General features: G+C 45.0%; 1 protein-coding gene across 1 annotated transcript in view; it reads left to right on the top strand.

Annotated features, from left to right (window-relative positions):
* Positions 1–18,542, top strand: part of DAGLA (diacylglycerol lipase alpha) — a 294,459-nt gene that overhangs the window by 264,655 nt on the left and 11,262 nt on the right. The window contains exons 13-17 of the mRNA XM_078680611.1: positions 866–946; positions 4,167–4,309; positions 5,225–5,293; positions 6,511–6,583; positions 18,003–18,199. Of these exons, the coding sequence (XP_078536737.1) occupies positions 866–946; positions 4,167–4,309; positions 5,225–5,293; positions 6,511–6,583; positions 18,003–18,199 (563 nt within the window). The remainder of the gene's footprint in view (positions 1–865; positions 947–4,166; positions 4,310–5,224; positions 5,294–6,510; positions 6,584–18,002; positions 18,200–18,542) is intronic.

Raw genomic sequence — 18,542 nt, 5'->3', positions numbered from 1 at the left:
TTTTTATTTCTGTTGCTCAGTTTTTGTTTCTCACTATGTGTGTATCTGTCTATATTTTGTTTCTTCTTGGATATCGATTATGCTCACCCTTCTGCCAATCTTTCAACACTGCTGTGTATCTCACTATCTTCCTGTCTCTATCACACCAGAATTAAATGATTCTCGGTTTCTTCTTTGCGGACTTCCTCTTTTGAAACTGTACTTTTGTCTACCTATGCAGCTTTTTTGCAAGTCCGAGCCTGTGTACTGTTTCACTGTTACTGTCCCTTATTTACCTACCCTGCTGCTTCGTGCTGCACTCAAACTATGGACCTGATTTAGTTTGGTGGATGGGTTACTTCATCACAAATGTGATGAATATCCTGCCCGCCTTAATCCAAGTGCATTCTATCCTGTGGTTCTTATACTGTGGACATTACAAGTGCATTCTATCATGTGCACTTATACAGTGGACTAGATATCCATCACGTTTATGATGATGAAACTCATCGCCAAACTCTAAATCAGGCCTTATGGCTTCAGTGCGGTCGTGTGACTCATTAGAGGCTTCTTCCTGGGAAATGAATTTCATATGTCTCTGTGGCCGTTTATATTACTTTTGTTGCCACTCTTCCATTTCCCTACCTCTTAGTTCCTTGAATGCCTCTCTTGTAGAGTATGTCACTTGTACCTGCCTACCTATTCCACAGAGGCATACCTATTGGTGATGTCAGGGCTGTGCATAAGTCACTTTAGTATCTTTTCTTTTGTGTCTATAAAACTTCTTTCCCTCGTCTTAATGTTCCTGTTTCCTCTCCTTTTTTGCTTCCCTGGTCCCTTATTCACCCTTATGTGTTGCTTTTCTTTTTTCTCTTGTTGATGGCAGGGGATGGTCTTGTCTGCAGAGTACATCAAGAAGAAACTGGAGCAGGAGATGGTGCTGTCTCAAGCTTTTGGGCATGACTTGGTCAGTCCTTTCTCCAGTGTCAACCTGTATGCAGCAATAGGGGTGTATTGATGCGGTCTTCCAGCCTGGTTGTGCATCGTGTCCTTTCCTCTTGGAAAGTGTTCTGCGAGACAGCTTCTCTATCTGCCGCAGCTGATAGTGGATCCACAGTTATCGCCCTTCAGTACACTGTAGTGTAGACAATTGTGGACTGTCTGTTGTGTAGCAGTGACAAACGCCTTGTACGGAGGAAGCCCTTGGGAGATGGGAATATGGGAGAACGGAATATGGGAGAACTGGTTGGAAGCATTGGCTGGTCAATGGATTGGAAGAATGTTAGCAGCAGGATGGGAGCAATCGGGGAGTTGACGTGTGAGGCAGAGTGAGGAGATTTAGGAAGGTTGAAGAGCAGGGGGCAGCAGTTGTAAGGATAGAACTGTCACTCAGATAAGATATAAGAAAGGGCCTGTCAGTGAGTCGGGAAGTCAGAAAGAACAACTCTGCGGATAAGTTTGGTTTAAAAGTAATGAGCTGTGAGTGTGTTGTATTTGGAAGAATAAGACTGTTTGGAGTTACAGGAAGGGTAGAAGCTGCTAGGGATCCGGCCTGGGCTTTCAGTTACCTGTACCAGAAGGATAAGTATTGAAAGATTTTGTCGTAGTTTGGAAGGATGGAGCACTGGCAGTAAGTTGTGCTGAACCTGGGGGCTGGAGCTATCTGAGATGGGGTTGGAATGTAGGAGCTATGTGTAAGTTGAATAAAAGATGAGAAGGATGGGACAATCCGTGAACTCTGGGGGAAGGATGGGGTTGACAATCAATATATACTTTATTTGATTCATAAGGTGTATCATAAAAGTGTACATAGTAAAATACAATACAGTAAAATGGATAAAATAGGTTAAAAAACTAGGGTAAAAAAAGTACAAACACAGTTTAGCATAAGGCAGTAATGATCTGCTCACCAGATAGCGATTTCCTTCTGAAGATAACAAAAAATATTGTGCTAAAACTATACATGTGTACAAATTTGGAAGTAGTTGTAGATGTAAAAAAGCCGGTCTACATTGCCTAAAGTTTAGAGATTTCATTAACGGCTTAATAAAAGAATTTCTCAAATCCGTGTAAAATTTACAAAAGAACAGTATATGCATGGTTGATTGTTTTGACATCTTGTCACAAGAGCAATACATTAGTTCACATGACCAATTGTTGATATTGGGAAAGTTCGTCATGCGATTGAAAGGAGAGCTCGTCAGACGATGGGGTAGTAAGCTTCCTGGATGAAGACATCTTGGATGGGGTTGGTGAAGTGGAGAAAGTCTGAGTAAGTCATTGAGTTGGAAGGAAGGGGTGTGCCCCATGAGAAAGGTTACAAAGGTAAGGCTCATTATGAGATGGGGACTGTTGAAGGGCTGGTATTCTCAGTTGGAGGAGATGTTGTAGATTGGCTTGCAGACCCATCCACCAACCTCCCCATCTAACTGACAGTCAAAAACCGTCCTTCTCTCTCCGACTTGGACAGGCCCATATTTTTAGTGTTTTGAACTAAGTATGTGAGTTACAGAAATAATAGAAAGATGGGAGAAAGCATAGGCATTCAGTGAGTAGGGAGCAGGCTTAAATTAGGCAGTAAATTAGTCCGGTTGGTGATGTCCCTCTCTTTGCACTACGTAGTGGCTATTGCCCCTTTTTCATGTTTGAGTTGGACCATGAGAGTTCATTGTATTGCCTATGCAGACACCTGAGGATTTGTCAAGAAAGGTACTAAAAACCCAATTTACAGATTTCATCCTTTGGTAATTCCTGATGGCTCTTGAAAGGTCAATGGACCTTTGCCACAGTTTTAGAATGGAGCTAGAACATAATCATAAACTATGCATATATCAACAGTCAGATTATTAATCTTCAGTCAATGATGAGAGGTTGATGACGTTTGAACAACTTTATTCATCTTAAAGGATTAGTATTGTTTTGTCATCTTAATTCAGATTAATCGGTTTACAGAAATATCAATAAAAGGTTTATTAGTGACAGCGTAAATCAATACAAAGTGTTCCATAAAGGAAAATTGTCACTAAGCTAGCTAAAGAGCATAGCCTACCCTAAATAGAACCCATGAAGAGTTATTTTCGGAAAAGAGCAAGATTTAAAATATAAGAATCACTACCCATAAAGAGGCGTTCTGGAAACTCAGCCGAGTTCCCTACAGTTGCAGTAGCAACCATTAATAATAGAGTGATCTTTGCAGTAGCATTGATCCGTAAAAAGGGTCTTTGGATAAAGAAAGAATAAAGTCTCCTTTGGCAGTAGCTGTCGGCAACAGAAGAAAAGGACCAACTCTCCGGTAGAAGAGTCACAAGGCAGGGAAGAGGGAATAGGATCAGAGTCTCTGACAGTCTCCTTCTATCTAGCAAGGAACACCACTCATTATTATAAAATCACACAGTAATGTATCGAAGCTTATTAGACGTCATCTCCTTTCATCCAGTGGTACACGCTCATCCGATGGTGTTGTCAACTTCCAATGCTTCTTCTCCCAATTCTCACGGTAAACATTCACGCCGCTATAGTGTAAAATATTGTTTCAGGACTTTGTTACATGGAGGAAAATTCTCCTGAGAACCTACTTACCTAAGCTAAAAGATGCGCTCTATGTCCATTGTGAATATAAAGCAAGTCGGATACAATGGGAAAAACTAGCAATGATATTCAGTGAAGTATTCATAAAATATATCTAAATCATTATTTATTCAACCAGTTACATTACTACATTGTATTATGGTAGATGATCTAACATGGTGTGATGATGTTAGGGAAACATAAGCTTGAAGTCAGCACATTCTTAAGCAAGTTGCTGGTGCTAGGCAAAATGTTCTAAATAAACTTCTATTAAGCTATGAGCAACAGTCGAAAAACAAAAGCTTTTAGGCCTAACTGAAGAGACTTTTTTTTACATAATTTCTTATACACTTTAATAAACACACCATTATACCTATATGTATGTGTGTATATATATATATATATATATATATAATATTATTTGCAGCATTAAGAAGAATCCAATCATGTTATATAGCAGGCACAATTTTGCCTATGTCATTTTCTATGTGAGAATATTTCTGCAGCAGTTTAAATGTATTCTAAGGTGCAATTCTAACATGGTTTGTAAGACGAATTTTCATTTTTGAAGTAATTTCCTCCACCGATCAGACTGTCGCTGAATTTCTCTTTTCTTTCAGGCACGGGGAACGAAGCACTATGGTCTAATTGTGGTTGGGCATTCGCTAGGGGCTGGTACCGCCGCTATTCTCTCCTTCCTTCTCCGTCCGCAGTACCCCTCCCTGAAGTGCTTTGCCTATTCGCCCCCTGGCGGTCTGCTCAGGTAAGTGTCTGCCTCAGGGTCCTCCCGTCATGCGCATTGTGCAAGTTAAGAGATGTTTGACTGCGCGGTATTATGCATTGCTGGTGTCCTGGGACTTGGGAGAACTACTGAGAGGGGGTAGAACTTGGGGCATGACTGAGGAGACGAGTGTAGTCCTCGGCTGGTCTGGACTTAGGGAAGGGCTTTACTTTGAGGCAGTTTCTTAGGTCACCACTAGCAAGGGGGCTCCTGGCCCTTGGAACCCCAACGTTAGCATAAGTGTCATTGGGGATGTCAAAAATGTCACTTCTCCAGGAGCTCCAGACGTCTGTTCCCTGGCCCTGACTACCAGGGTGGAGCAGGTTTACCTCCTAGTACCACACTTGGCCCCTAACATTTTCAATATTCCCTCTCCCTGGCTGGTGTTTTCGTGAGCTGTCCTGTGATAGCTAGTACTGGAGCTTGAGTGACTTTGGGGAAATGGGGCAACGTATTGTTCGTCCCTGCTTCTTAATCGTGACCAGGCTTCATCCCAGTGTTAGTCATGACCATCCATGAGAGATGGGTGCTCCTTGTGAAATAGAGGTTTGATTTTCCTGGTACTTCTAGGAGGATTCCGCTTTTAGTAGAAGTAATTGGAATGCAAAATAGCGTAAGAAGTAGGTTCTACAGTTGTTGCGGTGGCCAGGGAAACGCATCTACTTGATGCCCATTGGTGCTTTTCCTGCCAGCGCTTTTTATGCATGCATGTATCTGCCTTCAAAGTATTAGTGTAGTGGGGTAATGAAATGGCGGGATTTGGGAGGAGAGCGCTGATTTAAATGTTAGAATTCTCCTTAATGAAGGGGAGTGTAGGTATTTATCTGGGAAGGTCAGAGATAGGAGGCCCCTAACAGCCCTTATGCTGCTGCTGCTTTTAACCTGTTTCTCTTGCAGTGAGGACGCCATGGAATATTCTAAGGAGTTTGTCACTTCAGTTGTTCTTGGGAAAGATCTCGTCCCCAGGCAAGTCTCGGTCCAGAAACATCGTGGGGCATTTCTCCAGCCCCACAGAACAACCCTCTTCGTCATCTACCTCCTGCCTGCTTTTCACTTCCTGTTCATGCGGCGCCGCCTGCTGGTCATGTAATTGTCAGGCGCTGGGGTCTATCTCACAGCTTTATGTCCTGTCTAACCATTTGCAGCCGGATCTGAATCATTCCATGTGGCTTTCAACATACTCCGTTATCATCTTCGACATCTGACACTCGTCCTGTCTCCATGGTAACCTCTATCACACCTGTGCTGTCTTCACAGTAGTAGCATGTCCCACATCGCTCACATGTGCTGTCTTCATGGTAACCATTGCCACGTCCTCATCCTCTGCCAACCTCTGCTCTGTATATTTGTACCGTTATTGCATCCCCCTCCTGTGCCTTCTCTTTAGTAATCTGTACCACATCTGTCACTTATGCCATCTCTCTAGTAATAGTCACACACTTTGACTGACTCCATGGTATCCTTTACTGCTCCTAGTCTGTATCCATTGTGATCCTTATTGTAGTATGCATCACCATGGTAATCTTTACTGCTTCTTGCAACTATGCTGTCCCCATGGTGACCTGTAGCCCATTTCACATGAGCTGTTTTCGTGGTAGCATGGCCCGTCTCACACATGTGGCTATCCCCGTGGTAACCCAAGTCACAGCTGAGCTGCCTCTTTGGTAATCTGTACCGTATCTCCCACCTTTGCTGACTATGACACCATGCATCACGTTTCACACCTGTGAAGCTTTTGTAGTGATTTTAGCATACCTTTCTGCACTACTCTTTCCTTGGTGAGCGGTACCACATTTTGCAGCTCTACTGTCATTATTGTGGCCTAAGTCATCTTACACTTGCCCTAGGGCTTTCACAGTCAGTTACACACTGTACACTTTTACTGTCCCTATGGTAACTGCACAAACATGTCACCTATGCTGTTCTTTTGGTAACCGGTACTTGAAATACACTTCTGCTGAGTTCATCTGCATGTGTACATCTGTTTCCATTTTCAAGGGACAGCTCTTAACACAAGTCAGCTCCTACATTCTATCTTTGATTCAGGGTTTCTGACCCCTTTTTTCTCCTCATCCCAGGACAGCACCTTCAGTCTTTCATTTCATGTCTCTGGGGGTTCTCCTGTGACTCTATGTACTCATGCCTGCTTCATCTGAGCTGACACCTGTCACCTTCCATTCCAGGATTGGCCTGTCTCAGCTCGAGGGGTTTCGCCGGCACCTTCTCGATGTCTTACAACGAAGTAACAAACCTAAGGTAGGTAGTGTCTGTCTCTCCGGGTCACATATACTTTAGTCTCTTGCTTATTTGTTCTTTTGTCTATTATTTGTTCTAGATACGTACTTTTCTTATCTGTCTGTAAAGCGCTCTGATACTCCGGGGTCCAGTAGCGCTATATAAAACCTTTTAAATAAATTTTAAAAAACAAAGTGTCTCTGTACCTGGCAGAGTCAGGCATACTTTGGTGTCTGTTTGTCCATTGGAGGGCAGCACCTACTAAATATAGCACGGGTGTCCAGCTTAGGTTCAGAAAGGCCTGATAACTGTCATGAGTTCAGGATATCTACATGAATCAAAATTAGCCTAATGTTTTTAGTCAGTGGTTATATTGAAAATCACCGGCCACGGGTCCAGCCTCCTGAATAGTCTGTAATGTTAATATGTAGCAGGGTGATGCCTACTGCAGTGTGTCTATCCAAGACCAGGTCATACCTAGGCCTGCCAGTCTGTCTGTGCTTGTCACGAACAAATCTTCTGCATTGTCTTTCCATTCACGACAAACGATCACAGATGCTGACGTACTGGGGGTCACAACGACTGTGGTATCTTTCATATAGTGAATTACAACTGCTGCAGTGTCTGTAAATTCTGATAGATACTTATTACTGCAGATTCCTCAACATGAACACTGCCTAGACACCAGACTGTTTCCAGAAACGGTTCTTCAGCAGTGCTCCTGCGGGCCACTAGTTGGCACCATATGGCTCCACTTTTTCTACATCCAAACCTGGAAGTGACAGAGCGAAGCAGCATTGTAGCTCCGCCCCTGCGCGCTGATATCAGCTCCTTTATTTCCAGACCTTCCGCTGCACATTTGGAGCTCCTCTTCCAATTTTGCCGGTCTTCAGGCGATTTCTAAATCGAATTCCAGTGTGCTAGGGACCGATGTCGCCACTAATGCAACTGGTTTCAACCCATGCTGCTACTGCAGGAAACCAATGTTGGTAAAGGACCCACATGAGGAGAGTCTCTGGTTTCTGGGCTCGGACCATGATTTGAAGTCCTGCAATACATGTGCTCTCATGCATCCGAAGACGATCCAGAAGCACTATTTCACCGCACACACAAAGAAGTTAAAGCCTTCTTGCAAGTCCAACTCCTGCTTCAGATTCAAGACGCGGCTATGGTCCGCTTCCAAGGTCGTTCCCGCTGGAAATCCTCTGGTAAGTCCAAGTGAAATGGGACTCTACCCCATCTCATGTTTGCCTTCTCTGACCTAAAATAGAAGGCTGTGAGGGTGGGGGGGTAGTCATGATGTGAGTCATTAACCCTCCTAGTCTCCGGTACTGGAGCTGATTCCTCAGCTGAACCCAAGTCATTGACGAGGACGCGCCAGATTGAAGCCTTTTAAGGACGTCCTGCTGCAGACTTTTGGTGTGCTTACATCTCCTTTTGTGTGCACCTTCAGGCCCGAAGGAACCAGAAGGACTCTGTCAGGTTACCACCGCACGATCCTTCCTCTGAGACGTCTTACCCCTTGGGCCCTTCTTCGGGCCCCATACGGACGCTGGTACAAACTTCCACTTTGTCTCCAAGAGCTGTGGTGGGCCCGGCATCAGGAGAGTGGGTTCAAATGTCTGACACCAAACAGACTTCGACTCGATCTCAACCAATATTGTGATATCGCATTATAAAAGAGCAACCAGTCGTTATACATCCTAACTCTGACCCAGTGCCTCAACTAGGGCAGGCATGCCACCAGAGCCTATAATATCTTTTTGGGTTTGACTCTGAACAAGGAATACCCCAGGATAGGGATGAAGATGTGGGGTTGGACATGATGTTCGTCCTGCTTAATACATAGATGACAACTTTTACACTACTTATAAGGGACCAGTGTGCTTGGTACCTTCCCTGAGGCAGAGTTTGACTTGCCAGTTGGTCCACCAATAGAAGAAAGGGCCTCCTTTGCTGTGGTAATCTGACAAGCAGCTCAGGACGTAGATTTACGGCTGTCCTCAGATGAGACTAAAACACATTTTATTAATGACATTTTGCACCCTGAGTCAAACAAGTCTGAGCCTTTTCTCCCTTTTAACAAGGCTCTCACAGTCTCATTGATGGCCACTTCGTTGACGCTCTATGCCCGCCCGCCAGTGCAGGCATCACAGAGCATCACCTGGCGTTCTTACTTTTCTGACTAAACATCCTACTGCAGAGCGTGTTGTTGTTCAGACTACAACCAGTAAAGTGAATCCCAGTTCATTCTCCTCAACTCCTCTGGATATGGAATCCAAGAGGAATGAGATTTTTGGCAAACGTATGTTTTCCTCCACCAGTTTAACATAGCGGTTGGTCAAAGCTGTCTGACTGTTGGATCACTACTTGTATGCCATGTTGGACATGGCCATCTGTGGTTAGTGTCTTCAGCACTTAGACAATTCATGATGGACAAGACGTGGCCAAATATGTTATCCCTGGTGGCCTTGATTCTGCTGATTGCCTTGTGGGTTCAATTGGGCACCAGTATTTTGCTACATCAACATGTATGGATGTACTCCACAGGATTGTTCAGTTGTTGAAGTTAAGGCCGCTCTCATGTATATGACTTTTCATGGCTCACGTCTTTTTGGTGAAACAGCAGATTCTGCATTGGAGTGCTTTATAAAAGGGTCTGTTGACATCTGCCAAGTAGTTTCCACACCAATTGAAAAAGTTCAAAGTTGGCGTGTAGGCAAGGACATTCTTCCCTGCCAGTACAGCAGTCACCCAGTCTTTTTGAAGCCATTGATGAGGGTCTAGCATTGATCCTCTCATTCCCCTTCCCCTCTGCAAATACCTCCATAGATGTTAGTGCCACATTTACATTCCGTGGGAGCAGGATCCAGCACTTTTTCCCAGGGTGGCTATACATCACATATGATAGATGTGTGTTCAAAATAGTTAAGCATGGCTATGTCCTGCCTCTGCTTTTTTCCCCAGCAGACATTACTCCCATATCAGAGAGAATTTAAAAAGAACACCTCTCCATTTTTCTTCAGGAGGTGCAGGTGTTATTGTCCAAGTGTGCTATCAAAATGGAATCCGAGTCTGAAAGAGCAGAGGCTTGTTATTCTTTGTATTTCCTTGTGCCAAAAAAGGACGGGGTTCTCTGATGTATTTTGGACATTTGATCTTTGAATTCCTTCCTGTGTAAGGATTCATTCAAAATGCTCATGCAGGCCCAGATCCTGTCTGCCCTGGACCCCCAGCAACTGGATGGTTTCCTTAGTCCTGCAGAATGCGTATTTTCATATTCTTCCCACTCCACAGATCCAGCCCACAAACGTTCCCTCCAATATAGGGTAGCCCAGTAGCATTTTCAGCTTGTTCTGCTCTCTTTCTGCCTAACCACCGCCCATGAGGTGTTCACAAAAGTGATGCCAGTGATCGCTGCCCATTTTCGAAGGTCAGGCATAACATAACGCTCAACCCCGGCCACTGGTTATTGAAGGCAGGCTTGCCACAGTCAGTCGTAGACCACCACCTGACAATTGCAACCCTCCTGACATTATTGTGGTCCACTGTCAACAAGTCAAAGTTGCACCTGACTCGATCGCAGAAGCTTCTATCCATTGGAGGTGTTGTGAACATTCGGGCAATGATTGCGATGTTTCAGCCTCAGGCCTGGATCCCGGTGACAGCAGCTCTGAGGTTTCTTTGCCTCTTAGCCGCCTGCATCCTCTTTGTCAGCTATGCCAGGTGGCATATGCATGTTCTGTAATGGAATCTGATGTTCTAGTGGGCCCAGCATAAACGAAATCTAATGGATGTCATCCAGATTTTGGAGAAAAGATCACCAATAGTGGCTGGTCAAATTAAATTGGGTCTGTGGTAGACTCCTGCCCTTTACTCACCCAAAGCTTACGGTGGTGACAAATGCGTACTGGCTTGCACTGGTTGCCAGTTCTGCAGCGTATTGATTTTAAGGCCTTGTGCCTGGTGTTTCGGGCTCTCCATGGTCAAGGTCCACTCCCACTGCAGAAACTTTTCTCTTGGTACATTCCAGGCAGGCCACTTCGGTCAGCCTCTGCCTACTTGGTATCAGTTCCCAAGATCAGGCGCACCAGGATGGGAGGCCGGGCTTTCAGGTTTACCGCAGCAAATCTGTGGAATTCTCTCCCCCTTGACCTGAGGTCAATGACTGATCTCTCTTCCTTCAAGAAAAGCCTGAAAACCCACTTATTTCCCAGAATACTGCAATAGATTATTTTTCGGAGGCTGGTAACATCTTGTATGTCATGATTATCTAAGCGCCAGGATGCCCGTTGGGTGACAGTAAGCGCTATACAAAAATATCTATACATACATACATACATATACATCTGAGGGAGGTGATGATTAGAGGACTTTGATCTCCAACAGAAGCTTGGCTGCCCATCAATCTCTTTGAGCTGCTGACCATTTGTCTGGCTCTGAAGGCATTCCTGCTGTCTATCAAGGTGAGGTTTGTACAGGGTCTCATGGATAACACGGCTGTCATGTGGGATTGAACCAAACAGAGTGGAGTGAAGTCTGGGTTCCTGAGCCAGGAAGCTGTGCCCCAGGGAATTTCCCTAATCTTTTACATTTGATTGTACCAAGGAAAACCGTGTGGATGATTAGCTTTTTAGTGGGGTTCTCCAGGGCAAAGAAGGGGCAGGCTGGGCAGAATACATCCCTGTTGAGATGTATAGTCCTTTGCATCAAGAACACTTACGCAGCGGCCAAGATGCAGCCTTTGAAAGACCTCTACCCCTACTTTGGCTCAAGGGATACCCGTTCTTGATTTCTGTCAGGCTGTGATGTGGGCATCGGTGTATGCGCTCATGAAGCACTACTGCCTTGATGGCCAAGTCCGACATTAGGGTTACTTTGCCCGCTCGGTCCTGCAGTGCTTTGTGCTCACTCCACAGATCCTCCACCTGGGGAGGTACTGCTTTGCTATCTTTTCTAAGGTGAGTAATCTACGGTTAGAATTATCCATCAGAAGAACCAGTTACTTATTTTCGATAACATTTCTGGTGGATATGCAATCTATCCGCAGATTCCTCCCTCTTCCCTGTTTTGTGGAGTGGCCACTTTTTGCCATTTAAAAAAGGCATACTTTAGATACCAGCACACTTGTGCCAACAATTGTTTACACTCCGCAACGCAAAAAGGTTAATAAGAAACTGACATCAGTGCTCAGGGGTGGCGTTTATTTGCCTCTCCGCTCCATCACTTCGGGGGCAGCGGGAAGTCACACGGCACCATTATGCTTCATGTGGGAGCATTGCTGAAGAAAAGTTTCCGGATTCCATATGGTGCCTTCTAAATATTCTAATGTGAGGAATCTTCAGTTGGATTGAGTATACATCAGAAAGAGCATTACGGAAGGTTAGTAACTTGTTCTGTTCAAGACGTGTGCTATAGATACATATGCTTTGCATACTCCTGCCATCTAGTGTTGGGTCCGGATATTTGCAAGTTGTTTTTCTTCAAAGAAGTATTTCCTAGTCACAAAGTATGGTGACTCCTCCTTTTGGTGATAGTGCGCATGGGCATCAACTCCATTGTTAGATTGTTTTTTCCGCCATCGGGTTCAGACTTGTATTGCTGCGCTCCAGTTCGAAACTGTACTTCGGGTCCCCCTCGACGGACAATCCTCTCTACCCTCGACTGTATTGTTTCCATACATGTTCCCACTTCTCCGTGTATCGTTTTGGCATTGGAATCGACCTTCCATCGGAAAGCTTCGTGGCCGACCTTTGAGGCCTAACCGCACCCGGCCAGCTCTCCATCGATGGATCAGACTCCGTTTAATTTCTGTCCTCAGTGCCACGCAAAGTGTCTGTGCACCGACTCACATGAAGTGTGCAATTTGTGCTTGTCTCACGAGCACAATGAAGAAGATTGTGATGCTTGCCGTTCATTCTGATCAAAGAAGACTCTTTGCGATAGTCGGGCTCGACGTGGAGAGATGCAGCGTCAAAGCATTGAAGACACGCCCGACATCTTCGGTGAAGACTCTGGCCAAGAAGATATCGAGGCATCAGCGGCAGAGGAGGAGAAAGCCTTCTCTAAACAAGACTCAGACTTGGAGCCTGAGATAAACTTCGACGCCGAAGAACTGCCGCAGGGACAAGGTGACGCGAGTACTGAAAACGTCTTGCCCCCACAAACTTTTACGAAAAAAGAAAAGGCTTCGGCACCAGCCTTGCCTCCTGTCCAAGGTCGGCAGTGAGACGATGTTTCCGACACCCCGCCCCTGGGCACGGTTCGGAAACAACCAGTCAAGCCTTCCGGCTCGGTACTGAGTCACCGAAAGTCCTCCTCGGAGCCCAAACCCTCCAGTTCCACGCACAAGTCCAGCTCGGAGCTGAAATCCTCCAATCCCGTAACCCAAGCAACCTTCGGAGCCAAAACCTTCCGCGCCAAAAGGCCAGCCTCCGCTGGCACTGAGGACACCAGCACCGAAAACTTTTGCGCCGAAACACAAATAGACCCCCATTATCACCTGATTCGAAGCAAAAGAGGCTACATATTAACCCAGAGACTGGCCATATTCACACAAACCCACCTCAAAAACGCAAGCTTCAGGATGAGGACGCTTATTACAAGATCCCCCCCCCTCTGTAGCTACAAGTCCTTTCCATCTACCATCACCTCCACCTCCAGCACCTCCGTCTTCACCAGAGAATCTTTTGCAAATTGCAACTCAGGATTCCCCACAATCTCACCATGACGAAGATGATGGGGGGATGAATCTATCAATAGATCCATGGACAGATTACACAATTGATCCCCCAAGTGATACTGTTCCAGACCTTTACCCAGACAATCTATCTTCTTCAGACGACAATGCATCGCACCAAGAACTCATTGCCAGGGCTGCACATTACCATGGGGTAGAACCGCACAAAGAATCACTAGGAAAAGATTTTTTGTTTGAGACTTAGGCATGCACACACATGTCATCACAGACACTTCCAATGCTGAAAGGCCTGATGCAACATGCTGATAAGATTTTTAAAGACCCAGTCAGAGCACACATCTTGACTCCTAGAGTCGACAAAAAATATAAGGCCTCTCTTACAGACCTTATATTTATCAAGGGATTATTGCCATTAGATTCCCTGGTAGTGTCTAATGCTCGTAAGCGGGCAAATTCTCAGACATCAGGAGATGCTCCTCGGCCAGATAAAGAGTCCAAATTAATTGACACTTCTGGCAAAAGCACAGCTGCTCAGGCTGCAAATCAATGGCACATTGCAGATACTCAAGGCCTTTTAGTCGGGTATGTCAGGCACACTGGGACGAAATGGAGCAATTGAGCATAAGGCTAAGGCACAGGACTTAGTAAATGAAGGTAAGCTCATTTCTAATTCCTCTATACAATGTGCTCTAGATGCTGCAGACACCGCAGCTAGAGAGTTTAACTCTAGCATCCTGCTCAGGAGACACGCTTGGTTAAGGATTTCAGGGTTTAAACCGGAGGTCCTACAATAAATCCTTAACACACTCTTTGATATGGAACACCCATTTGGTCCTAGCGTAGACCAGGCATTAGAAAAAATTAATAAGGACACTGAAGTAGCTAAATCTATGCGAGCACTCCAGGCTACGTCCAACAGAGACTCCTTTCATTGCCCCTTTTACAGAGGAGGGTCAAAAACCCCATCCCCTGATCAAAATACCTCAACTACAAAGGTAACAACCAGTCCTCTCCCTCCAGATGATTTTTTCGAGGAGGTTATACAGGCAATAACTTCAAGGGTAGGGGTATGGGCAACACACACCGTAACTCCCCTTTCCCCAGCAAACAGTGACTTGACAATGCTTCCCCCTGATTACACCAGTCCCTCTTACTAAAAGGGGTAATAGAGCTAGTTCCAATACAGTGCCAAGGCTCAGGGTTTACTCTCTGTAGTTTCTCATCCCCAAAATGTACGGTTCACTTAGACCTATTCTGGATCTCAGAGCGTTAAACTGTGATATACTGTCATAGCACTTTCACATGGTAATAATTCAACAGGTACTCCCACTTTTACAAAGAGCAGACTTGATCTCTACTCTAGATTTAAAAGACGCATATTTTCATGTTCCAATTCATCCGGCGCCTCGCAAATATTTCAGATTTGTGATAGCAGACAAGCATCACCAGTTCAAGGTGCTTCCGTGCGGAGTGACTACAGCGCCCAGAGTTTTTATCCAATGCCTAGCAGTAGTCGCCGCTCATCTCAGAAGACAACAAATTCACGTTGTCCCTTATCTAGATGACTGGCTTATCAAAGCCAGCACTCGCCAGAACTGTCTATAGCCACACAGATCACAATAGATCTACTTCATTAACTTGGCTTCACCATCAATGCACAAAAACCTCACCTGCATCCTTCACAGATGCAGTCTAATCTAGGAGCTAGTCTAGACACAGTCAAAGCTCTATCTTTTCCCAGTGTAGCCAGAATACGCAATATTCAGACTACAATTCTACAGTTTCAACCCAACCAAGCATTAGGAGTCTCAGGGTGTTCATGCAACTGCTGGGAACGAGGGTATTTTGCATCGCAATTGTAACCATGCAAGACCTCACATGCGCCCCCTCCAAGACTGCTTAGCACGTCCGTTGAATCAATCACAGGGTCTATTAACCGATCCAGTGTTGGTAGTCGGCCGTACCCATCGCTCTCTGCAGTGGTGGAACCTACAAAACTTATCAGCAGGCCGGCCTTTCATCTACCATATTCCACAAATCATGCTCACAGCAGACGCATCTCTAACAGGTTGAAGGGCTCATCTCAAAGATTACACAATACAAGCTATGTGGAGCAACAAGCACAAGACTCTCCACATCAACTGTCTAGCTGTTTTTCTAGCACTCCAAGCTTTTCAGACTCACCTCATAGCCAAAACTGTCCTAGTCCGAACGGACAACATAACAATGTGTTGCAGGAGCAAGGTGGGACACTCGCTCTCCAACTGTCAACACTCGCTTGAGCCATTTGGAATTGGGCGATCCATCACAAGATTTATCTTCTGGCAGAACATTTCCCAGGAGTAAACAATCAAATTGCTGATCTCCTCAACAGTAGAAGGCAGCAAATTCAAGTGTGGGAACTTTACCCCCTAGTTCTCCTTCCGTACTTTCAACATTAGGGATTTCCACAAATCGACTTATCCGCCACTGCCAAAAACGCAAAATGCCCAAACTTCAGCTCCAGGTTCCCACACCTGCTCTCAAAGGGCAATGCCCTATGGATGAACTGGTCTGGGATATTTGCCTATGCTTTTCCGCCTCTCCCGCTCATTCCGTGGGTGGTGCGGAAAACTCAGGCAAACATCCCTCACACTAATTCTGATAGCTCCCACATGGGCCCATCAACCATGGTACACCACCCTGTTGGAGCTGTCGCTAGTTCCACATCAAAAACTGCACCTTACCTCCAGTCTCCTCACACAGAACCATGGAGAAGTCAGACATCTTAATCCCAAAGAACTGAATTTAGTGATCTGGCTCCTGAAGTCATAGAGTTTGGCTATTTAAATTAACCACCAGACTGTATGAATATTCTAAAAAGAAAGCAAGAAGGCCTACCACTGTGCTTGCTATGCACCAAAATGCAAAAGATTTGTTGTACATTACAATTACAACAAAATCAATCCTTTAGATGCTTCTATACCAAATGTTATTTGTTACTTGTTACATTTACAACAAACAGGACTGGCTTACACGTCTATTCGTTTGCACCTTGCAGCAGTAGCTGCGTACTTCCAGATTAGGCAACATCTGTCACTATTCAGAGTTCCTGTAATCAAGGCCTTCATGGAAGGCTTAAAAAGGGTACTACCACCGAGTATTCCTCCTGCCCCAGTGTGGAATCTCAACATTGTTCACACAAGGCTCATGGGTCTATCTTTTGAACCATTACACAAGTGCCCTTTACAATTCCTCTCATGGAAAGTTGCTTTCTTCATTGCTATCACATAACTGAGGAGAGTTGGTGAGCCACGGGCATTGACTTTAGAAGAACCTTTCTTTCAGCTACACAAAGATAAGATAGTTCTCTGCACCAATCATAAATTCCTTCCCAAAGTAGTTTCTGCTTTTCATATAAACCAATCGGTTGAGTTACCAATTTTCTTTCCTCAACCTGATTCTGTAGCAGAACGCACTCTTCACACGCTTGATGTTAAAAGAGCTGTACTTTGTTACATAGATAGGACACAGGACTTTCTCAAAACAAAACAACTGTTTGTTGCATTTGCTCCACCTCACAAGGGCAATCCTATATCTAAATCTGGTATTGCCAGATGGATTGTTAAATGCATTCAAACATGTTATGCTAAAGGTAAAAGAACTTTAACCATACCCCCTAGAGCGTACTCCACTCGCAAAATAGTGTCTTCTGTTTTCTTTTTAGGTAACGTTTGTTTAGCTGACATATGTAAAGCAGCTACATAATCTACACCGCACACATTTACCAAACACTATTGTGTGGATGTGTTAGCACGTCAACAGGCTAATGTAGCCCAAGCAGTACTTAAAACACTGTTCCAAACAACTGCAACATCTACAGGTTAGCCAACGCTTTAGGAGTATACTGCTTTCTAGTCTATGCAAAGCATGTGTATCTACAGCACACATGCCTCAAACTGATGTTACTTATCCAGTAAGCATCTGTTCTTGGCATGTAGAGCTGTAGATTCACATGTGCCCACCTGCCTCCCGGGTACCTGCAGTTGTTGCAGTTCTACATTATATACTTATACACATGGACATCTCTATACTACACTTACTTACTCCATTCTCACCCTCTTGCGGGAAAACAATCTAACCATGGAGTCGATGCCCATGCGCACTATCAGCAAAAGGAGTTGCTGCCTTACCTTGTGTCTAGGAAAGACTTCTTCGAAGAAAAACAACTTGCAAACATCCGGACATAACACTAGATGGCAGGAGTATGCAAAGCATGTGAATCTACAGCTCTACATGCCAAGCACAGATGCTTACAGGGTATGTAACATTATACTTATGGCTCCTAGTCTCACCTTCTGTGGTGGTGTCTGTAGAGGGGTTAGACCTTCAGCAGTGGTGGCGTCTGTTGGGGGGGTTAGATCTATACCAGCTCCTGAACATCACTGGGATGACCACCTCTTCTGCAGCATCTCTCGTCTTCCTTAGTATCTGTTCAGAAACCATCAGGGTCTCACTTCAGAAGGGTGGCAATTACTGCATTCCTCTACAGGTATATATCATGGGGACACAAACAGCAGCTTTCTGGATGGATGTGGGTAGCGGTGGCATGCAGTACACCTTGAAAGTGTCCAGTGGTAGTGTGATGTGCGATCACTCTTGCCTGCAGTGCACACCTTTCCCATTTGCTGCCCTAAAGTCTTCTTTCCTCTTCCGACTCTTTGATCCTCATTCAATATTTATTGCTGTTTGTTTCCACAGTGGAGAATTATTCTGGGTGGGACCAAATGTATTCCCAAGTCGGAGCTTCCAGATGAGTGTGAGGGGATCACTGTACCCAGCAACCGACTGTGGGCTCACCCGAGTGACCTTACCATTGCCCTTTCTGCCAGTACCCCACTCTATCCCCCTGGACGCATCATACATGTGGTGCACAATCATCCAGAGGAGCAATGCTGGTAAGTTGTGATAAAGAAGCAAGAGCATCTGAAGAAGAAGATGCCTCTGGTTCGACCCCAATCCGATACTGAGAAGTTGACTGGATTGTGGAGGGACAAACCCTTGGTGTTGCGTGTACCTTTGAGGCAGAGTTCTTGTGTGTAGTATACTCTTCTACTAGTTGAAATTGTGACACTTTATTTTGAGGGCTATAGAGATGCCTCTGGTGTCTTTTTGGTCTATGGCATGACGTAGTGAACTCATTAGAGAGTAGATAAATGTTTAAAAGGGCATTAGGGTGCCCATAATCAGTAGCGTCAGTATAGGCACCAGAGAATTCTGTCATTTAACAAGGGGCTCTGA

The sequence above is a fragment of the Lissotriton helveticus genome, chromosome 3_1 (assembly GCF_964261635.1).
Source record: "Lissotriton helveticus chromosome 3_1, aLisHel1.1, whole genome shotgun sequence".
Lineage (NCBI taxonomy): Eukaryota > Metazoa > Chordata > Amphibia > Caudata > Salamandridae > Lissotriton > Lissotriton helveticus.
This window is presented reverse-complemented; position numbering and strand designations above follow the sequence as displayed.